General features: G+C 48.4%; 1 protein-coding gene across 1 annotated transcript in view; it reads left to right on the top strand.

Moving 5' to 3' along the window:
• LOC144695147 (uncharacterized) overlaps positions 1 to 23,854 on the top strand; it is a 132,571-nt gene that overhangs the window by 84,001 nt on the left and 24,716 nt on the right. The window contains exons 33-44 of the mRNA XM_078566045.1: positions 618 to 725; positions 3,226 to 3,279; positions 5,155 to 5,208; positions 8,638 to 8,745; positions 11,685 to 11,738; positions 11,838 to 11,891; positions 12,006 to 12,059; positions 16,777 to 16,830; positions 17,816 to 17,923; positions 18,414 to 18,467; positions 21,908 to 21,961; positions 22,057 to 22,110. Coding sequence (XP_078422171.1) covers positions 618 to 725; positions 3,226 to 3,279; positions 5,155 to 5,208; positions 8,638 to 8,745; positions 11,685 to 11,738; positions 11,838 to 11,891; positions 12,006 to 12,059; positions 16,777 to 16,830; positions 17,816 to 17,923; positions 18,414 to 18,467; positions 21,908 to 21,961; positions 22,057 to 22,110 — 810 coding nt within the window. The remainder of the gene's footprint in view (positions 1 to 617; positions 726 to 3,225; positions 3,280 to 5,154; positions 5,209 to 8,637; positions 8,746 to 11,684; positions 11,739 to 11,837; positions 11,892 to 12,005; positions 12,060 to 16,776; positions 16,831 to 17,815; positions 17,924 to 18,413; positions 18,468 to 21,907; positions 21,962 to 22,056; positions 22,111 to 23,854) is intronic.

The following is a 23,854-nucleotide window of genomic DNA, read 5'->3' as shown; positions in this document are numbered from 1 at the left end:
CCCTTGAGGGAAGGGAACGTGTTCTCCCTTTACCCACTTTGGCTGACAACGTGACTTCAGTCCCTCCAGGGTTAACTGACCCTTAATGTGAGAACATAAAAATTGGAGCAGGAGTAGGCCATTTGGCCCTTTGAGCCTGCTCCGACATTCACTCCGATCATGCCTGATCTCCTGCCCGCTCCCCGCACCCCTTGATTCCCTGAGAGACCAAATATCTGCCTGCCTTATCCTTAAATATGGAGCAATGATGGGGCACCCACAGCCCACCGGGGTAGACAGTTTCCTGGAGGCAGTTAACATAGTTCATAGCTTGTGGAGGCCTAATATTGGAAATTTTCAGCCAGCCTCCAGGTCCCCATGCTGGGCTTTAGGGAGCAACATAGCTGCCTGGGGGATGGCCTGCATACCAGGCACGGGCAGGTTGGAGGCAGTTGCAGCACCCCAGGCAAGCCTATAGGCCCTCTGGGTATGGGGTTCGCTGTAACACCAGGTAGCCCTGAGTCGATTGAGGGGCTAGGGTTGCATTCAGCGGGGCGGGACGGTGGGAATTCTGCATCGATCACCCTTGAGCCAAGCTGCCAACATTTACAAATCACCTTTCCCGCCTCTGACTGCAGGGTGGTAAAGGCCCGATAGGTCCGGCTGGTCGAGACGGCGTCCAAGGCCCAGTTGGTCTTCCAGGACCTGCAGGCACCCCCGGAGGCCCCGGTGAGGACGGTGACAAGGTAAGGTCAACTTCATCGCCTGTGACACCTTTTCGAGGAGGCGTTGATTTAGAATTCCGCGGGGTTCGGAAAATCCCCACCCACCTCACCCCGGTTGGTCGGGGTGGGGGTGGTGGGGGTGGGGGGAGGGGGGTGGTGCGGGGTGTGGTGGGTTGGGGGGAGGGCTGCTCCTGGTCTCCTGTGAAACCCAGGTCAAGAGACTGGAAACTGGCCCACAAGAGAAGCAGGTGTAAGCGGCCGTTTGCAGCCATTTGCACTTTGCAGTGCCCTCCTCCCAGAGCTATGGCTGGAGACCGGCGGAGAGGAGGATGGAGGCAGAGCCATTGCGAAGCTTCAAGGGCTGTGTGTTAATGGGGTCCCAGGCATTTACAGACCCTTGTGTTTATAGGGGTCACCTCGTGTGGTAAGGGGGTCTTGAGGTATTCTGACCTATTGGCACAGTTGCAGATTGTGTGAGGTGTATTGTGCGGTGCGATACTTTAGCTCTGAAGCAACAGTCACTCGGTACAGATTCAATTAGATATTCGGAACTAAAGTGCTGGGATATGGGTGAGGTCACAGTGATTGGGAATGTTCATATAATGGGATTCGGAGGGAGGAGATCTTACTAATGGTTATTACAGGGATAGTAAAACTCAAGTCTAACAGGTTCAGTCGCTTGGTAGTACAGCAGGGAGGTTATGATGGAGCTGTGTAAAGCATTAGTTAGGCCACAGCTGGAGTACTGTGTGCATTTCTGGTCACCACACTATAGGAAGGATGTGATTGCACTGGAGAGGGTGCAGAGGAGATTCACCAGGATGTTGCCTGGGCTGGAGCGTTTGCGCTATGAAGAGAGACTGGATAGGTGAGGGTTGCTTTCCTTAGAGCAGAGAAGGTTGAGGGGGGACCTAATTGAGAAGTACAAAATTATAAGGGGCATAGATAGGGTGGATAGGAAGAAACTTTTCCCCTTAGTGGAGGGGTCAGTTACCAGGGGCATAGATTTAAGGTAAGGGTCAGGAGGTTTAAAGGGGATCTGAGGAATTTTTTTTCACCCAGAGGGTGGTGGGGGAGGTATCTGGAACACACTGCCTGAGGGGGTGGTAGAGGCGGGAACCCTCACAACATTTAAGAAGTATTCAGGTGAACATTTGAAATGCCGTAGCATACAGGGCTACAGGCCAAGTGCTGGAAAATGGGATGAGAGTAGATAGGGGTTTGATGACCGGTGTGGACACGATGGGCTGAAGGGTCTCTTTCCATGCTTTAAAACTCTGACTCTGTGAGAAACTAAACATTGCTGAAAATAGTCGTATGGCTGTACAGAATTTGTGTATTGCTGAAAAAGCTTTTTTTGTTAAAACTTTTCATCTTGCATTCATCAGGACAATTTGCAAGAATACCAAAGTCAGGAGAAACAACATATTTATACTTTATGAGAAGAGAGTGCTGATTGGTTGGCAAGTGGACTCTGATTGGTAGAGGAATTGGAGAATGCACCAGTTTTGGGTGATTGACAGTTAATTGCTGAGCATTGTTTGAAATGTAAACCAGGCAGCTTGACTCTGATTGGTTAATACAATGCCCTGGGGAATGGACCAGTGAATGGCTGTCACTTATTTTGTTTTGCTGAAACAAGCGCAATATGTCTACATGTTCTTTCGGTCTGCAAAGAACAGGCCCCTGTGTATTAATACATGTAGCATCCAGTACAATATTGCTAAAAATGTTGCATGTTGCTGAAGCTTTTCATCCTTAATTCATCAGGACAAATGCAAGGATGCCAAACTTCAAACGATCACAACAATTTATATCACAGGCAAAAAGTGTGCTGACTGATCAGCAAGTTGACTCCGATTGGCTGAGATGTTGCCATGGAGAAAGCAGCAGGGTACTATAGGCTCCCCAAGCCTCCAAGTGATTCAAAAATGGTGCAAGGCGTGAACATATTGGGCAGCACTTGCTGAACAATCCTGAATGCGCTAATAGCTACCCTAACAGCCAATTTAGGATAATCAGTCAAGCTTGTAATGTGGCTCATTTACGCTTGCTAGAAGCAACATACATTCATATGGAGAGACCCGTTCTTTACAAACCAAAGGAATATATTCAAGCCTTGTGCCTTTTTTTGAATCCTGACCATCATTTTTAAAAATTCATTCATGGGATGTGGGCATCGCTGGCTAGGCCAGCATTTATTGTCCATCCCTAGTTGCCCTTGAGAAGGTGGTGGTGAGCCGCTTTCTTGAGCCGCTGCAGTCCCTGTGGTGTAGGCACGCCCACTGTGCTGTTAGGGAGGGAGTTCCAGGATTTTGACCCAGCGACAGTGAATGAACGGTGATATATTTCCAAGTCAGGATGGTGAGTGGCATTTGGGACCCAGTCTGTGTGCACTAAACGGAATCTACTCACACATCAAATACGATCGAATAATTGAAGCAAACTGCGTTTTCTTAGTCAATTGCCTGTGAAAATCGTGAGTGAATGAGGTTTTTATTTCTTTCTCCTTTTTTTCCAGGGTGAAGTGGGTGAACCCGGACATAAAGGAAGGAAGGGCAACAAAGGTGAACATGTGAGTACAACTTTTAATTTCACCATTCTTCATTCCAAGCTGACAACAAACCGGGGAGGGGAATAGTGCCTGGGACCAGTCTAAAGCGTCATGTAGTAAAGTAACCATAGAAATCGGAAGGGGATTCTGTAACAAAATGGACTTTGCACCCAAACCAAACTGCAGGCAGGGCCTTGGTGTCTAGACCCAGTGGAGTCTCTGGCCTTGTTGCCTAGGCTCCGTGGAATTTCCTTGTTGTCTAAGCTTCATAGAATTTCTGGGCCTTTTTTCCTACGCTCCGTGGAATTTCTACACCTTGGTGCCTAGGCTCCGTGAAATAGGCTCCTTGTTTTCTAGGCCCTGCGAAAGTTATGGGCCTTGTTGTCTAGGCTTCGTAGAGTCTCTGGGCCTTATTGCTTCAGCTCCATGGAATTCCTAGGCTTTGGTGTCTAGGCTCTGTGAAATTTATGGGCCTTGTTGTCTAAACTCCTTGGATTTAAAGGCTTCGACGTCTAGGCTCCATGAAATTTAGGGACCTCTAGGCCCTTAATATGCCTTGGTGCCTAGGTCCTGTAAAATCTATGGGTCTATGCTCCACGGAGTTGCTTGGCCTTTGAGTCTATAGGTTCTGTATAATTTCTGAGCCTTTCCGCCAATGAGCACATATAAACAGTGACTGTTGGGGAAGATACCAGAGGATAGCTTGCCCCTGTGGGACATGCTGAGTGAGGAGGCTGTCCCTTCAGCAGAGCAGGCCAGAAAATGGAGAGCAAAATATAATCTGAATGCTGATACTTAATAAATAATAAATGTCATGTAGCATTGTTCATGGTCTCCTCTCCATCTCTGGCTCAGTTACAATTTAGAGCTTTCAACAGTCATGGCTACTGAATTAAGTCGATGGTAATTTTGTTATGATGTGTGCCAGGTGGACCAAATCCACAAGGGAAACTTGGCCATGCTATCACAACAGTTTTACAATTTGTATTTATTATGGGAAGATTTGTGCACTGAAATCAGAAGTAATGAGTCCGCTAACAAGTTTAGAGATTTTAAAAATTAAATTAAATTAAATAGTTTTTTAACAAAAAATGATTCAAACACATGCATAAGACTACAGGTACTTGATATTATAACAAATCCCAAAATTCCTAATTAACGTGACTCCCAACTACACACCCCCTTTAAGTCAATAGCCCAAAATAGATATTAAATTTAAATAGGCAATCCAGCAAGGTTACCACAGCACCCACCTAACAGTGGAATTCCAAAGACTTTTAGCGCAACTTTAGTTACTGGAGCAGCATTTCTTCAGAGTGGCTAGATCTTCTTCCAAATCTGTCACACAGTGTACCTTTTCCACAGCCACCCCCACATAGCCTTCCATCCTTCTTTATATATGTTTCTCTCTCTTTAGTGTATAAAATGCCATTGTTCAACATGTCTCTGAAAATCTATCTTCCCCACAATATAAAAATCTTCCATGTCACCATTATGGTCAGCGCTTCTGGGAAAAATAAATGTATCGCTTTGCCTCACTAATATTGTTAGTTGTAAACATTACACCATCCCTTTGAAAATCAAACAAACCCTTCACTTACCTAAAAATGTACATTTCATTCACACCCTATCTCTTTTGATAATTTAATCTCAGAGTCCCCAGTCTAATTAAATCAGTCACACAGACAGAACTGACCACGCTCACAACCATAAGTCTACAACAATAGTATGAAAGATATGATAAAGTTAAAATATAGATTTACAGAGTTGCACAAAATGTTTCGCTGTTGTTTAACCGTAGGTGGTAAATAATTTCTTGGCTTTAATGACCTGTCTTCAGTCGTTTTCATACATTGGATTTGTAATGGTTGTGGCTGTGTTTTTATCTTACTTCAGGGTCCACCCGGTCCTCCAGGCCCCATCGGTCCCGTTGGCCAGCCAGGTCCTGCAGTAAGTATCTGCTGTTATTGGGAGCTAGCGGTCTTTCCGGGCCTTTCACCTGCACACCAGAACGACTGTCGTCACTTGCTGCGGGTAGTGCTTTTGCCCCTGGGCTGGGAGGTCATGGGCGTAAAAGATCCCGTGCTGCCGTTTTGAAGAAGAGCTGGGTTAGTTCTCCCTTGGTGTCTGGGTCAATATTTACCCCTCAACCAATATCACTAGAAAAGAAAATTAACTGGCCATCGCTGTTTGTGGGAGCTTGCTGTGTGGACATTAGCTGATGTGGTTCCGTCGTGACTACTCTTCGATGCTCGCTTCAGCGGCTGTAAAGTGCTTTGGGATGTCCTGCAGTGCTGATAGAATGGTTCTGAACAACAGGGTATTTAACAGATTGCGACAATAATTACATGTGTATATAGCACTTTCAATAACACATCCCAAGGCACTCACAGGAGTGTTATAAAGGTACGTACGGAAGTATTAGGGCGATTGACCAAAAGCTTGACCAAGGAGGTTGGCCTTGAGGAGAGGGAGGTGAAGAGGCGGAGAGGTTTCGAGAGGGAACTTCAGGGCTCAGGGCCTGGGCAAGTGGTGCAATGATTCAAATCGGGGGAGGGGGAGTGGGGGGGCTGCTGAAAAGGCCAGAATTAGAGGAGTGCAGAAATCTGGGAGGGTTGTGGGCCTGGAGGGGATTACGGAGATGGGGAGGGGTGGCGAGGCCACAGAGGAATTTGAAAACAAGGCTGAGAGTTTTAAAATCGAGCCATTGCTCGACTGGGAACCAAGGTAGGTCAGCGAGCACGGGGGTAATAGAAGATTTAGTGCGAGTTAAGACACAGGCAGCTGGGCTTTGGGTAACCTCCTGTTTACGGAGGGCAACCAGCCAGGAGTGCATTGGAATAGTCGAGCCTAGAGTCTCGCAACGTCCTTGTATTGGATAGAGTAACTCTACGTGATTGCCCCAGTGCCCTGTAGAGACTTGCTGTACGCACGCATCTTTGCGCCATCGTTTCAGATACGTGCAGATCATTGAAGCGGTTTTTTTTTTAGTGATGATTTACAAGCCTCGAACGTTTTTCTGCTTTTATTTTTGTAGTTTCAAACAAAAAAAGTGGAGCAAACGAGGGACAAGGGAATAGAGGGCTTACAATGATGGATCTCGGTGAGGAAAGATGGGAGGAGGCTCGGGTGGTGCATGAAACGCCAACATGGTCTGGACGGGCCGAATGGCCTGTTTCTGTGCCACATGTCCTGTGTTAACCCTTTGGCAAATAATCAGTGGTTGATAAAAATCAAACAGGGAAATGAAACGTGGTGAGGTCAGAATAAAAAGATCACAAACACAAGGGGAAATTTTAACCTAAGGCACCCATGGGGAAACTGATGGAGCTTGGTGTTGGGGCAACACTGGCTTTACCCCCCACACCGCTGCGCCCCACCCTGGATTTTACTCTCCAGGGAAATCTCCAATATCGGGCAGGATGTAAACACATCAATTCCCCCCATTCACCCCACAACTCCTCCTGATCCCATGGAACTCCTGCCCGGTTATTTAGATTAATATTAAATCTTCCTCCCCAACTAGAGTTTCCACTTTGAGCGTTTAAAAAAAAAACGTGAGGAAGGGTTTGTTGAAAGCTCTGATATGCTCCCAGTGTAGCAAGACTTAGTCATTGCTGCCCCGCACCACCACTTAGGGTGATTCGTCGTTGAGCATTCGCCTCACCCCTGGATGGTGGATGGGGAGAATAACCCTGTCCTCATGGGAATGCCACCGCCTCCAAGTCACTCACCACCCTGACTGGGAAATATATCACCGTTCCCTCACCGTCACTGGGTCAAAATCCTGGAACTCCCACCCTAACAGCACTGTGGATGTACCTACACCACATGGACTGCAGCGGCTCAAGAAGGCGGCTCACCCACCACCTTCTCAAGGGCAATTAGGGATGGGCAATAAATGCTGGCCCAGCACATCCCACGAATGAGTGAAAAGAAACATATAATCGTGACTATTGTATGTCCCCCCCGCCCTCCCCCACCACGCCAGATCCAGATTGTCTCTTAGAATCGGAACTGACTTAAAGTGACCCCTCATTTGTGGGACAGGGCCTTGAGACTGGATTTCCAGGGGGTGAGGGTGGTGTCGTGGTAACGTCACTGGACTAGTAATCCCGAGGCCCAGACTAACGCTCTGGGCACTAGGCTTCAAATCCCACCGTGGGCAGCTGGTGGGGTTTAAATTCAATCAGTTAAATATGGAAATAAGAATCCAGCCTCAGTATTAGTGACCGTCAAACTATGAGATTGCTGTTAAATACCTGTCTGGGTCACCGATGTCCTTCAGGGAGGTAAATCTGCCACCCTTACCTGCTCTGGCCTACATGTGACTGCAGACCCACAGCAACGTGGTTGCCTCTTAACTGCCCCCCCTGAAATGGTGCCACTCAGTTCAAGGGCAATTTAGGGAATGGGCAGCAAATGCCGGCCTTGCCAGCGATGCCCCGCATCCCACAAAAGAATAAATTGAAAGAAAATGGGGACTAGTCTTGGCCGCCATCTTGGTAATTTCTGCCCTGGCGGAAGGTGGGGAGCTCCATGAAGCTGACCTTTGGTGAGAAAGCCGGGGAGAGAGGCTGGAGAGGGACCTCGACAGATTCACGCCCCCCTCCCGCCCCAAATGGAATGGTGTCTTCCTGGAGAGGTGACGGGAGAACCACTGTGAATAGGGTGGGGTGGACAGGTGTGAAGGAGGGCTCGCTCGACTGACACTTCAATGGGGCAGAATTTCATGCCAGCGGGATCTTACGGTCCCGCCGAAGTGGATGGTGTTCAGAATGGCCACCCGCGTTTTGCAGCCCGGTCGCTGCCGTGACGGGTCCGTAAAATTCCGGCCCTGGGATGGGGGCGTTATCTTACCCGGAAAGGTTGGACAGGTTGGGGCCTAGGTCCATTGGAGTTTAGAAGAATGAGAGGTGACCTTACTGAAACATGCAAAACCCTGAGGAGAGATGCTGAAAGGATGTTTCCCGCTGTGGGAGAGACCGGAACCAGGGCACACGGTTTTAAAATAAGGGGTCTCCCATTTAAGACGGAGATGAGAAGAACTTATTTTTCTCTCCAACGGCCGTGAATATTTGGAACTCCCTTCCCCAGAGAGCAATGGGGGCGGGGTCAATGAGTATTTTTAAGGCAGAGGTAGTTAGATTCGTGACTAACGAGAGAGTCGAAGGTGTTCGGGGGCGGGGGTGGAGGTAGGTGGGAGTGTAGAGTTGAGGCCGCAACCAGATCAGTCACGATCTTAATGAATGGTGGAGGAGGCGTGAGGGGCTGAATGGCCTACTCCTGCTCCTAATTCGGATGTTCGTATGTAAGGCTCCTCTAGCCTGAAGCTGCCGCTCTGCCGATCCTCACTGCTGATTCCCTCTCTCCCCTCAGGGTGCTGATGGAGAGCCTGGACCCAGAGGTCAGCAGGGACATTTTGGACAGAAGGGCGACGAAGGTCCCAGAGGTTTCCCAGGATCACCGGGTCCAATCGGTCTGCAGGTCAGTGATCGCAACTGGTCCGCGGGGGATGATGACACAATGGGGGGTATAAGAACACAGTGGGGGAATGGGGACACAGTGGGGGAATGGGACACAGTGGGGGAATGGGGACACAGTGTGGGAATGGGACACAGTGTGGGAATGGGACACAGTGAGGGAATGGGGACACAGTGGGGGAATGGGACACAGTGGGGGAATGGGGACACAGTGGGGGAATGGGGACACAGTGGGGGAATGGGGATACAGTGGGGGAATGGGACACAGTGGGAGAATGGGGACACAGTGGGGAAATGGATCACAGTGGGGAAATGGATCACAGTGGGGGAATGGGACACAGTGGGGGAATGGGACACAGTGGGGGAATGGGGATACAGTGAGGGAATGGGACACAGTGGGGGAATGGGGATACAGTGGGAGAATGGGACACAGTGGGGGAATGGGGATACAGTGGGGGAATGGGGACACAGTGGGGGAATGGGGACACAGTGGGGGAATGGGGACACAGTGGGGGGAATGGGACACAGTGGGGGGAATGGGACACAGTGGGGGGAATGGGACACAGTGCGGGTATGAGGCCTTATGATGCCCCTCACATGCTACCTCATTTTATGATGCCCCTCACAGAGCTACCTACACGTTATGATGCCCCTCACATGCTACCTCACCTTATGATGCCCCTCACAGAGCTACCTACACGTTATGATGCCCCTCACATGCTACCTCACCTTATGATGCCCCTCACAGAGCTACCTACACGTTATGATGCCCCTCACAGAGCTACCTCACCTTATGATGCCCCTCACATGCTACCTCACCTTATGATGCCCCTCACATGCTACCTACACTTTATGATGCCCCTTACATGCTACCTCACCTTATGATGCCCCTCACATGCTACCTACACCTTATGATGCCCCTTACATGCTACCTCACCTTATGATGCCCCTCACACGCTACCTCACCTTATGATGCCCCTCACAGAGCTACCTACACCTTATGATGCCCCTCACAGTGCTACCTACACCTTATGATGCCCCTCACAGTGCTACCTCACCTTATGATGCCCCTCACAGAGCTACCTCACCTTATGATGCCCCTCACAGAGCTACCTATACCTTATGATGCCCCTCACAGAGCTACCTACACGTTATGATGCCCCTCACAGAGCTACCTCACCTTATGATGCCCCTCACAGAGCTACCTCACCTTATGATGCCCCTCACAGAGCTACCTACACGTTATGATGCCCCTCACAGAGCTACCTCACCTTATGATGCCCCTCACCGTGCTACCTCACCTTATGATGCCCCTCACAGTGCTACCTACGCCTTATGATGCCTCTCACAGAGCTACCTACACCTTATGATGCCCCTCACAGTGCTACCTACACCTTATGATGCCCCTCACATGCTACCTCACCTTATGATGCCCCTCACAGAGCTACCTACGCCTTATGATGCCTCTCACAGTGCTACCTCACCTTATGATGCCCCTCACAGAGCTACCTACACTTTATGATGCCTCTCACAGTGCTAACTACACCTTACAATGTCCTCCCACCACCCTGCTCCCTTACGCTCCCTTTCCACAGTATCACAGAATTGTTACAGCACAGGAAGAGGCCGTTTGGCCCATCATGTCTGCACCTGCTCTCCAAATGAGCCATTTACTTGGCGTCTTTTCCCTGCCTTCTCCCCGTAACCCTGCACATTCTTCCTTTTCCAATAATACTACAATTCCTCCTCGAATGCCTCCATTGAATCTGCCTTCTCCACACTCTCAGGCAGCACATTCTAGATCCTAACCACTCGCTATGTGAAAAAGTTTTTCCTTGTGTCACCATTGCTTCTTTTGAAATCACCTCAAATTGATGACCTCTGGTTCTCGATCCTTCCGCCAGTGGGAATAGTTCCTCTCTATCTACTCTGTCCTGACCCCCTCATGATTTTGAATAACTCCTTTCAACCTTCTCTTCTCCAAGGAAAACAGTCCCAACTTTTCCAATCTATTTACATAACTGATGTTCCTCATTCCTGGAACAATTCTCGTGAATATTTTCAGCACCCTTACCAATGCCTTCACACCTTTCCTAAGGTGCAGCACCCAGACTGGACACAATGCTCCGGTTGAGACTTCCACACTCTCCCTGCTTACGATCCTCTCCCTCGCACTCTGATCCCTTACAATCCCCTGCTCTGCATTCTGATCCATTACAATCCCCTGCTCTGCATTCTGATCCATTACAATCCCCTGCTCTGCATTCTGATCCATTACAATCCCCTGCTCTGCATTCTGATCCCTTACAATCCCCTGCTCTGCATTCTGATCCATTACAATCCCCTGCTCTGCATTCTGATCCATTACAATCCCCTCCCCCACACTGTGCCACTCTGTGCTGCAGTGTATTCGATAAATACAGCTCCTCAGGGTAGTGTCCGAGGCACAACCATCTTCAGCTTCTTCATCAATGACCTTCCTTTCATCATAAGGTCAGCGATGCACAGTGGCAGCAGTGTGTACCATCTACAAGGTGCGCTGCCGGAATTCACCAAGGCTCCTTCGACAGCACCTTCCAAACCCACAACCACTACCACCTAGAAGAGCAAGGGCAGCAGATACATGGGAACACCATCACCTGGGAGTTCCCCTCCAAGTCACTCATCATCCTGACTTGGAAATATATTGCCGTTCCTTCGCTGTCACTAGGTCAAAATCCTGGAACTCCCTCCCTAACAGCACTGTGGATGTACCTACACCACATGGACTGCAGTGGCTCAAGAAGGCAGCTCACCACCACCTTCTCAAGGGCAACTAGGGATAGGCAATAAATGCTGGCCCAGCCAGTGAAGCCCACATCCTGTAAATGAATTTTTAAAAAAATGCACTGTATAGCTGAGACTCTACGGTGAGGAGCTGATTTTTGTTGTTTTTTATTGCAGGGAATGCCTGGACCTTCTGGAACAAAGGGAGAAACTGGAGATGTTGGTCCAATGGTGAGTTTCAGTCTTGGTCTCTCTCTCACAAACTCTCCTGTTAACTTCCGCCTTGCAATGATGTAAGTGTTACGAGTCTCTTTGCCTTTCTCTTCACAGGGTCCGCCTGGCCCTCCCGGTCCGACAGGCCCCGCTGGTCCAAATGGGGCAGATGTAAGTTCAGCTTCATTTATCAGAATCTGAATACACGATTTACTGACCATTGACTGTACTCACCTCTGACCTCACGTCCTTGACCTGTGTGTTTTGTTTTTTTTTGCCCCCCAGGGTCCCCAAGGTCCCCCTGGAGGCATCGGCAACCCAGGGTCCATCGGTGAAAAGGTAAGCTGCCGGGAAAGACCCCGCTCGGTGGAGGAAGGCGATAATTTTTGCGGTTTAGCACTAGACTGAGCTGAGAGGTGACCTGGTAGAGGCCATTTGGCTGCGTCCTACGCGGCTTAGGGCACATGGAGTTGGCACCGTTGAGGATTAGTTGAAAGACAGAAAACAGAGTAGGAATCAGGTAACGAATCATTTTCTGGTTGGGAGACTGTTAGCGGGGTCAGTGCTAAAGTTGCAGCAAATTATAATCTACATCAATGTGCCATGGACAATTTAATGGATGGTGTCTCCAAAGTCACCCTTGGACAATGTACGTGTACGTGAGTGTGTAAATTTTATCGTTGGACTGAGACATTCAATTTAAAATAATCCAGCAGCAACACTTTTTGTACTTAAAAAGTGAAGGTTGATTTATTTCACACTATTACTCTGCGAGTTACTTAAGCAAAGATAAAGGCCGGGATTTTCCGGTCGCTCCGTGCTGGGACCCGCCAGCGGGAATGCAGCGGACCAGCCAAAAGCCCATTGACTTTCCGCGGGTCTGGACCATCCCAGCAACGAGCGGGGCTGGAAAACATTGTCCAAAGTTACGAACACACATGCACACACAAAGCTTAGTGACAGAGGAAGATTTTTTAAAAATGCTTATGAAAATTGGAACAATTCAGGCTATATTCGGCGCAGGCCTGATACGTTTGAAGGTGATATGTTGCATTGTCTGAAGTGAAGATTTTGAGGTTGCAGAGTTGTCTCTGCAGCTGTGATGGTATCCACTGTTGAATTGCCAGAGGTTGCTTTAACAGCTGAGTTTAGTAGGTGGAAGACAAGTTTACAGGTAGGAGAGAAGGTTCCTTACTTCTGTTCTGCGGGTATGGCACTTATAGCTGCTGTGTTACTTTACAGCACACCAGCAGCCATTTTCAGATGCCTTTGTCTGTCTCTCCCTGGAGTGAAACTTGAAGAAGCTTTAGGTTCAGGACGAATCTCTAAGATATAGGAACACAGGACTTAGAAACAGGATTGGGACATTCAATCCCGCAAGCCCACTCCACCATTCAATTAGATCATGGCTGATCTGGTTGTGGTCTCAACTCCATTTTGTTGTCTTCCCCCCATAACCCATGACACCCTTGACTTATCAAAAATCTGTCTCAGTCCTGATTAAATTCAATGATCCAGCCTCCACTGCTTTCTGGGGAAGAGAATTCCACAGACTAATAACCCTTTGAGAGAAAAAAATTCTTCCTCATCTCCATCTTAAATGGTAGACCTCTACCTTAAACCGTGTCCCCTGGTTCTAGTCTGTCCCACAAGTGGAAACATCCTCCCAGTATCCACCCTATCAAATCCCCTCAGGATCTTAAATGTTTCAATAAGATCACCTCTCATTCTTCTAAACTCCAATGAGTACAGACCCAACCTTTTCAGCTTTTCCTCATAAGATAAGTGCCTCATTCCAAGAATGAGTTGAGTGAAACTTCTCTAAACGACTTCTAATGTAATTATATATTTTTGTCAAATAAGGATACCAAAATTGCACACATGGATCTGTGTCCGGGTAGCTTGCTGCCATTTTGTATTATTCTTGACAGGCAAGCCAAGATGGCCATTGTTACCATGTGACCTGTACAAGAATGCCAAGTAATCTTCCAAATAAGGCATTAACACTTCAAACATCCTTTCTCCCACCTAGGGTTCTTAGCTTTTGTCCTGACCAAGACGCAGTTTACATTTTTACAATGAGGTCTCTACAAAAATATTGCTATCTCCTGGACAAGACCACAGTGAATCATGATTAAATTAAGGGTGGCCTTTTGTCCTCTCAGAAGGGGAGACCCAGTTCTGTCTGGTAGCTTGGAGCCATTTTGAAAACAGTCTTTAAATTCAGTCCAAGCTTTAAAAATGTAACCTTCAGAACAGTTCTCTAAAAAAATTTATAATATCGTAACTGTACATCATGACGAATGACTTAGATGAAAGGACTGAATGTAAAATATCCACGTTTGCTGACAGTACAAAGTTAGGTCGGAAATTAAGCTGTGAGGAGGCTTCAAAGGGACATGGACGGGTGAGGTGAGTGGGCAGCACGGTGGCAGATGGAGTATCATCTGAGGAAATGTGAAACAGTTAACTTTGGCAGGAAGAATGGAAAGGCAGATTTTTTTTTCAAATGTGAGCGACTAGCAAGTTTTAGCATTCAAAGGGATTTGGATGTCCTTGCACACAAAGCACAGAAAGTTAACCTACAGGGAGAGGCAACAATGAGGAAGGCAAGCGACACGTGGGTCTTTATTGCAAGGGGATTGAAGTCCAAGAATAAGGAAGTCTTGCTGCAATTGTATCGAGCTTTGATGAGGCCACACCTGGAACACTGTGAGCAGCTTCGGTCTGCTTACCTTAGACGGGGCTCAACAAAGGTTCACTAGATTGGTTCTTGAGATCAGAGGATTGCCCTACAGGGAGAAATTGTGTAGAATGGGCCTTTGTTTCTGGAGTTTTTAGAAGAATGAGAAGTTATCTCATTGAAACATAAAATTCTTCGACGGGCTTGACAGGGTAGAGGTCAAGAGGTTCTTCTCCCTGGCTGGAGAGTCTACAACTAGGGGCCACGGTCTGAGGGTAAGTGGTCAACCATGTAGAGGAGTGACGAAAAATGTCTTCACTCGGAGGTTTGCTGATCTTCTCAAACCTTCATCCTATCGGACTATGAAGGCTGAGTTAAGGAGCATTTTTAAAACTGAATTCAATAGATTTTTCAGACTGTAAGGGAATCAAGGGATTTGGGGAGGGGACGGGTCAGGTGAGTTGAGGTTAAGAATCAACCATGATCATATTGATTGGCGAGCAGGCTCAAGGGGCCATATGGTCTACTCCTGCTGCTATTTCTTGTGCTCTTTAAGATTATGAAGGGTTTTGAATGATAGACATAGTAGACATAGACCAATAGCAGGGCTCATAGATATACAAGTGCCACCAATGAATCCAAACTGGGAGGAAATTCTTTACGCAGCGAGTGGGGAGAAGGTGGGATGTGCTAGTACAAGGGAGTGCTTGAGGTGATTCAGATAGATATGTTTGAAGGGAAGGGCGAGAGAATAGAAAGATATGCTGATAGGATGAGGTGAGGGAGGTTAGAAGGAGGCTCGTTAACTGGTTAACACCAGTTAGGCCGAATGGCCTGCCCACTGTGTGATCGATATACCCAGTTAATTCTCAGGAAGGTGATGCTAATTTGCAACAATACTGGGTCACGGGTCAGGATAATTCAGATGGCGGGGTTTCCTATCCCGATTTCCGAAGAGTTGGCGGGAAAGTGTTCCTGCCTGGCATTTCACGCTCCACTGAGTGTCACTTGGCAGTGGGCAGGATGCCCGCCCCTCACTCGGGAGGAAGTCCCACCTTAGATAGCTACCAACCAATCAGATTGGCCGCAGCTCTCTCATCCCTACAACGACAGGAGCTGCAGTGGACAGAAGATGAAGATGACAGAGCCTAAATCCCAGGGCTGGACGGAAAGGTTAGCTTTCAGGGTCTCAGGGCAGGAAGGGTAGGGAAAACCTGGGGGTGTGGATAGTGGGTGATTGGGGTGATGGGGGAGAGACCTGGGGGGAGGGAGGGAGGTTCGGCGGCCACCGGATCTTAAGTGCGGGGGTGGGTGGGGAGTGCCCAGAGTTAGAAGAGGGCTTTTGATGGAGACACCACATGCCTCTTCCCACCCAAGGCCTAAACCCGATCACTTTCAGGCTTCTCCCACACCCAGAAAATCTTCCTGCTAACCTAAAAAAATGAGGCTTGGTGGCCACTTAAGGGGCCTCAATTGGGGCAAGAGCGGACAGCCCATCCGAGGCCTTGCCCACCATGGCGTGAAATTGCTGAGAGGTTGGGGTGGGCTCGCCCCACCTAAAAACCCGCCGCTGGGGGCATGTAAAATCCAGGCCAAGGGGAGTCAGCTGTTCAGTTAATGAACTGGATCGAGAGACCCTGGGAGTCACTTGCTGCCTGTCTTGATATATTGGGGAATCTAAAGTGAAGGGACAAGATTGGGAATAAGGTAGAAGTGAATTTAAGAGATGATGGGTAGGCAATGCTAAGCTTGGGTTTTCAAAGCCTACAGATTAAATGAGGTGAGAATGGCCCTGGTTTAGAGGTCCTCGGAGTGACTGTGACTAGGAGGATATAATTTGATTTGAAGAGCGTGCAGTGAGTTAAATGAAGAGCATGCAGTGAGTTAAACAATCAGTAAACCAAAGAGACTGCACGTGATGCTTTATAGCTGGAAGACCAGTAAAAACATAGAAACACAAAAGAGATAAGATCGCATTCTAACAAGAATGTGTATTTTAATAATTTTGACATTTACTCTTATATTTTATAACTCCGTGACAAACATGGGGCTGGATGTGTTAATTGTATATTAATTGTACTTAATTGTAAACATTAACTAGAGATTCACTTGAGCCCCTATAAGTAGGAACAGAGTGAAACGTGTGGCGGTTGGATTAGGAGATGCATGCTTGTAATGTGCATCTCTGTAAATAAATGCTCACAAAAGCCTGAAAAGATTGGCTCCAGTTCTATCCTTCACTGTCTGGCTCTCTGGAATATAACAGGGTTGTGGGTCTATTGTAAACTGATGTTGAGGGATCAAGAATGTTTATTGAGCTGTTGCAATTGCCGTTCAGCTTGGTCCTTACAATAAACGGTGTCTTCCTTTCAGGGTGAAGCTGGAGAATCCGGCGCTCCAGGAATCCAAGGCCTTCCGGGGCGAAAGGTATGTACTCTGTCGCGGAACCTTTCAGGGTGTCAAAACCTTTCGGCCCTGAGGGACATTGGAAGGGCTAAGAAATAAATCTAGAGCCTGGTCAACTGGCAGCGAGTTGAGCGTGTGGCAATGTGGAGGGGAGGACATTCTAAATGACACAGAGGGTGGTACTATTCCTCTACTAAATGTTTGCCGTGTAAGGAGCACCCGCAGCAACGGTCTGTTTCCTTGCAGTGCGTTGGCTGAATACGCCATGCTTCTCGCCTCATTCTGAGCTGATTAACGCAGATTCAATCCCAGGTAGTGGTTTGAAATTGCAGCCATAAAGCCATTCCCTGCAGTGCCCCCGTCTCTGCCCCGCCATTGGTGGCTGTGCTTTCAGCTGCCTTGGTCCCCATGCCCTGGAATCCCCTCCCCAGTCCCCTCCAGCCCCCATCTCTCCTCCTCCAAGATTCTTTATTCAAAAAACCCGCCTCTTTGACCCAATCGCTCTGCCTAATAGCTGCTCCTTTGCTTGGCGACCCATTTTCACCTGATAGCGCCTCTGTGAAGGGACTTGGGACATATTTTTTTTTTCCCCCTTCCATGTTGACTCGCCGTTTTTCTTGCTCAATACAAAATAGAGCGGATGCCCATCCTGGCTGGCCCCAAACCACACCCCACTCCTCCCCACCCCCCACACCCCACCACCCCCCCCTCCAATCTCTGGAGCAACGTGGGAATATTGCAGGAGAGCGGAAGCTGGGTGAGGAACCCGGATCGAGCCTGGGCTGCCTCTCCGTGTCCGGGTGAGTGAGGCCGCTCGCACGACTGGCCAAAGGCTGGCCGTTTGGCCACGGGAACCCCGGCGCAGCGAGAGAGGGCATGTCCCCGGGAGGGAGGATGAGGAGAGAAAAACAGACGGAGCGAACCTCAAAGAGAAATGAGCATGGCTTTAACGAGAAGACGATAACCTGCCTGTTTTCATACGATTTTTTTTTTAAAAAAACAACAGGGTCCAAAAGGCGAAAGAGGAGAAAAAGGAGAATCTGGACAACCGGGAGAAGCTGGGCCTCCAGGTACCAAAGGGCCCACTGGCGACGATGGACCCAAGGGCAATCCTGTAAGTAGGCTGCAAACCTGCCTGACGGCTGGATTTTCAATCCCTTTCCATAACTCCTATGAAGCGTTAAACTTTCGGAGAGCCGAGAGACTTATCCCATTTACCCCTGGGAAAGGAGCTGGCTCTGGTTCTGCATTCTGCGTGCCAGCCTGAGGCAAGGGCCTCAACTGTGATGGAAAAGTGGGAAGGCTGGAAACGCTCAGTGCCGTCCGCGGAGAGAGAAGGGAAAGAGGGTTAAAAGTTTCAGGTGAAACGTGCTTTTGTTAGGAATTGTAATGAGCCGCTCTGCGTACAGCATTGACTCAAAGACTGCACTCCTACAAAAGCCAGTGTTGGGAACCAGGCGCAGGCGGGTCCGATGTTTCACCCTCAAACTTTGCGTTTGACTCCAGCCCTGACAAATGGGATGTACTTCCACAAGTTGTGTAAGACTGCTCGATGCTGCTAGTTTCCTCACCTCTTATTTATTCCACCTCTTTTCTCTCTGTAGGGTCCTGTTGGTTTCCCCGGTGACCCTGGCCCTGGCGGTGAACCTGGACCACGTGTAAGTGTGAACAGACTTTGCGAACTTCTCGTCATTGCTATCGTTTAATTAAAAAATGTGAAGAAAGTTTGCCTGAACTTTGCTCTCTCATTCCTCCTGTCCCATTTCTTTTCCCCATTGTGGGCGTTGCTGGCAAGGCCAGCATTTATTGCCCACCTCTAATTGCCCTCAGGAATTGCCCTTGATAAGCTTGGTGGTTACCTTGAGTTTTCTTGAGCCACAGCAGTCCATGCGGTGTAGGTGCACCCAACGTGCGGTTAGGGAGGGAGTTCCAGGATTTTGACCCGGCGACAGTGAAGGAACAGCGGCGATATAGTTCCAAGTCAGGATGGTGAGTGACTTGGAGGGGAACTTGCAAGTCTTCCTCCTTCCTGCATCCTTCCTCTGTAGAAACAAAACTCTTTGCGCCACCCTCTGCTCCGGCCCTGTTATTTCTCCAATGCCTGTGGAATTTGCACATGTTCCAATTTTCCCTTTCTGCTACAATCCACAGACTTCAGAGACCCAGGCTGATGTTCTGGGGTTTTGGGAGGGTGCGGGGGGGCATGGGTTCAAATCCCTTTAAATTTGATTAATGAATTTTGAATGTGAAAGTCAGTTTCAGTCATGGTGACCATGAAACCATTGTCGATTGTCGTCAAAACCCATCTCGTTCACTAATGCCCTTTAGGGAAGGAAATCTGCCGTCCTTACTCGGTCTGGCCTACATGTGACTTCAGACCTACAACAATGGCGATGACTCTTAACTACCCTCTGAAATGGCCTAGCAAGCCACTCAGTTCAAGGGCAATTATGGATGGGCATCAAATTCTGGCCTTGCCAGTGACGCCCGCATCCCATAGAAGAATACATTTTAAAAAATATTCCCTCCCACCTCTGCATCAGAAGGTGCACAGTTTGAACCCTATCCCGAACATTCCCGGCATGCAGAGGCCAGAGCTTGGTCTCTGAATTATGTGTGCAGCTATTCCTACCCAACACTGCCCCTATAGACAGGCTGTTCTAGATTGAATATGGACCCTATATATAGACAGGCTGTTCTAGATTGAATACCGTCCCTAAATATAGACGGGCTGTTCTAGATGTGCATAGTGGTCCAATATATAGACAGACTGTCCTAAATGTGAATACTGATCCTATATGTAATTAGGCAGTTCTAGATTGAATACCATCTCCATACTGGCCTGATATATAGACAGGCTGTTCTAGATGTGAATACAGGCCCAATATATAGACAGGTTGCTCTCGATTGAATACCGCCCCTATATATAGACAGGTTGCTCTCGATTGAATACCGCCCCTATATATAGACAGGCTGTTCTAGATTGAATACCGCCCCTATATCTAGACAGGCTGTTCTAGATTGAATATCACCCCCTATATATAGGCAGGATGTTCTAGATTGAATACCATTCTAGATTGAACACTGGCCCTATATATAGACAGGGTGTTCTAGATATGAATACTGGCCCAATATAGAGACAGGTTGTTCTAGATTGAATATTGCCTCTATATATAGACTGGCTGTTCCAGAGTTGAATACTGGTCCAATATATAGACAGGCTGTTCTAGTGTGAATACTGCTGCAACATATAAACAGGCTGTTCTGGATGTGAATGTTGTTCCTATATATATACAGGCTGTTATACAATGTGAATCCTGCTGTACCGGCTGTTCTAGATGTGAATACTGTCCCTATATACGATCAGCCATCCCTAATCAACACTGCCCCTCTAGATATAGACAGGTTGTTCTAGGTATGAAAACTGTTCCTAATGCTGATCTAGATGTGAATACTGCCCCTATGTGTGGACAAGCTGTTTTAGATATGAATACTGCCCCTATATATGGACAGGTTGTTCTAGATGTGAATCCTGATATACAGGCTGTTCTAGATGTAAACATTGCTCCTCTATATATAGACAGGCTGTTTTGATACGAATACTGCCACTATATATGGACAGGCTGTTCTAGATGTGAATACTGCTCTTATATATGGGCAGGCAGTTCTGGGTGTGAACACTGCCCCAATATATGGGCAGGCTGTTCTAGATATGAATCCTGCCCCTATATATGGATAGCCATTCCTAGATATGATCACTCTTATGTATAGACAGTCTGGTCTAGATGTGAATGCTGCTCCAATATATAAACAGGCTGTTCTAGATTGACTACTGTTCCTATATATAGACAAGCTGTTCTACATGTGAATACTATCCTTATAAATAGACAGGCTGTTCTAGACATGAATATTGTTCCCTTTTATGGACAGCTGTTCTAGATGTGAATGCTGCTCCAATATATAGACAGGCCATCCTAGACCGGAATACTTGCCTCACATATAGACAGGCTGTTCTAGATATGAACCTTCCATCTATATATGGACAGGCTGTTCTAAATGTGAATATTGTCCCTTTTTATGGACGGGCTGTTCTAGATTTGAATGCTGTCACTATATGTATATGGACAGTCATTTATAGATGTGAATTCTGCCCCAATAGATAGGCAGGCTGTTCTTGATGTGAACACTGCTTCTATATATATACAGGTTGTTCTAGCTGTGAACAAAGCTCCTATAAATAGACAGGCTGTTCTAGGTGTGAATTATCCCCCTATAGATAGACAGGCTGTTCTAAATGTAAATACTGCTCCTATATACAGACAGGTTGTTCTAGATGTGAATACTGCTCCTATATATAGACAGGTTGTTCTAGATATGAACTCTGCCCCTATAGATGCACATTCTGTTCTAGATGTGAGTGTTGCCTCTATATATAGACAGGTTGTTCTAGATGTGAATTCTGCCCCTATAGATGCAGTCTGTTCTAGATGTGAGTGTTGCCTCTATATATAGACAGGTTGTTCTAGATGTGAATTCTGCCCCCTATAGATGCATGGTCTGTTCTACCTGTGAATACTGCCCCTATATATAGACAGGCTGTTGTAGATTTGAATATTGCTCTGATATATGGTCAGGCTGTTCTAGATGTGAATACTGCTCCTATATCTAGACAGGTTGTTCTCGATGTGAACACTACACCGATAAATGGTCAGGTGCACTCTTCCACCTCACTATATCTTCATGTTTTTCTGTTCCAGCTCAATCTAAACCCTGGAGATACTTCCCCCCACACCCCCACCACCCCCCCCCCCCCCCCCCCCACCCATCAATCTCCTCTTATTCTGTGATCTGCCAGTTCTTGAGTAAAACATGGCATTGAATCACGGCATGCTCTGGGTTTATCTCCTCTGTGTGATCTTGCTGGCCCCAGCCTGTGTAATTGTGAAGTGTGCCCACAATCCAGAGGAGTAGAGATAGCAGAAATCACCCCCTCGAGCCAGTACAAAAGGGAACGCCGCTATTGCATGCTCTTTTTCAGAAGGATTGATTTATTGCGGCCATTCTCAGACCTTTCTTTCTTCTCTTGTCTTTTTTTTAGGGTCAAGATGGTGTCAAAGGTGAAAGGGGAGAGACTGGAGAGCAAGGACAAGCTGTAAGTGATGATGGAGGGAGTTCTCAGTTACTGCAGAGATTCAAGCTGCTCAGTACATTGCCTGACGCCTGTCTGTCTCTTGCTTTATCACTCAGGGTTCTCCTGGTCCTACCGGTGAAGTGGGACCACCAGGTCCACCAGGAAAGAGGGTAAGTAAATACTTCCGATAGTGTTAGCCACGCAGAATCCCTTTTCTGGACAGTGAGCCTCTGAAAGTCTCAGAGCAGCGACATCCTCGGAGCTGTGTGAGTTCTGTATCTGGGTGTGGGGGCTGTGTGATGTCTGTATCTGGGTGTGGGGGCTGTGTGAGGTCTGTATCTGGGTGTGGGGACTGTGTGAGGTCTGTATCTGGGTGTGGGGGCTGTGTGATGTCTGTATCTGGGTGTGGGGGGCTGTGTGAGGTCTGTATCTGGGTGTGGGGGCTGTGTGAGGTCTGTATCTGGGTGTGGGGCTGTGTGGTGTCTGTATCTGGGTGTGGGGACTGTGTGATGTCTGTATCTGGGTGTGGGGACTGTGTGATGTCTGTATCTGGGTGTGGGGACTGTGTGAGTTCTGTATCTGGGTGTGGGGGCTGTGTGATGTCTGTATCTGGGTGTGGGGGGCTGTGTGAGGTCTGTATCTGGGTGTGGGGGCTGTGTGATGTCTGTATCTGGGTGTGGGGGGCTGTGTGAGGTCTGTATCTGGGTGTGGGGGCTGTGTGATGTCTGTATCTGGGTGTGGGGGCTGTGTGATGTCTGTATCTGGGTGTGGGGGCTGTGTGAGGTCTATATCTGGGTGTGGGGGCTGTGTTGTGTCTGTATCTGGGTGTGGGGGGCTGTGTGAGGTCTGTATCTGGGTGTGGGGGGCTGTGTGATGTCTGTATCTGGGTGTGGGGGCTGTGTGAGGTCTGTATCTGGGTGTGGGGGGCTGTGTGATGTCTGTATCTGGGTGTGGGGGCTGTGTGAGGTCTGTATCTGGGTGTGGGGGGCTGTGTGATGTCTGTATCTGGGTGTGGGGACTGTGTGAGTTCTGTATCTGGGTGTGAGGGCTGTGTGATGTCTGTATCTGGGTGTGGGGGCTGTGTGATGTCTGTATCTGGGTGTGGGGCTGTGTGATGTCTGTATCTGGGTGTGGGGGCTGTGTGATGTCTGTATCTGGGTGTGGGGACTGTGTGAGGTCTGTATCTGGGTGTGGGGACTGTGTGATGTCTGTATCTGGGTGTGGGGGGCTGTGTGATGTCTGTATCTGGGTGTGGGGGGCTGTGTGATGTCTGTATCTGGGTGTGGGGACTGTGTGAGGTCTGTATCTGGGTGTGGGGGCTGAGTGAGGTCTGTATCTGGGTACGGGGGCTGTGTGATGTCTGTATCTGGGTGTGGGGCTGTGTGATGTCTGTATCTGGGTGTGGGGACTGTGTGAGGTCTGTATCTGGGTGTGGGGGCTGTGTGATGTCTGTATCTGGGTGTGGGGGCTGTGTGATGTCTGTATCTGGGTGTGGGGGCTGTGTGATGTCTGTATCTGGGTGTGGGGACTGTGTGAGGTCTGTATCTGGGTGTGGGGACTGTGTGATGTCTGTATCCAGGTGTGGGGGCTGTGTGATGTCTGTATCTGAGCGTGGGGGGCTGTGTGGTGTTTGTATCTGGGTGTAGGGACTTTGTGAGGTCTGTATCTGGGTGTGGGGGCTGTGTGATGTCTGTATCTGGGTGTGGGGGCTGTGTGATGTCTGCATCTGGGTGTGGGGGGTTGTGTGAGTTCTGTATCTGGGTGTGGGGGGCTGTGTGATGTCTGTATCTGGGTGTGGGGGCTGTGTGATGTCTGTATCTGGGTGTGGGGGCTGTGTGAGGTCTGTATCTGGGTGTGGGGGCTGTGTGATGTCTGTATCTGGGTGTGGGGGCTGTGTGATGTCTGTATCTGGGT

Source organism: Cetorhinus maximus, chromosome 21 (genome assembly GCF_964194155.1).
Source record: "Cetorhinus maximus chromosome 21, sCetMax3.hap1.1, whole genome shotgun sequence".
NCBI classification, from domain to species: domain Eukaryota; kingdom Metazoa; phylum Chordata; class Chondrichthyes; order Lamniformes; family Cetorhinidae; genus Cetorhinus; species Cetorhinus maximus.
This window is presented reverse-complemented; position numbering and strand designations above follow the sequence as displayed.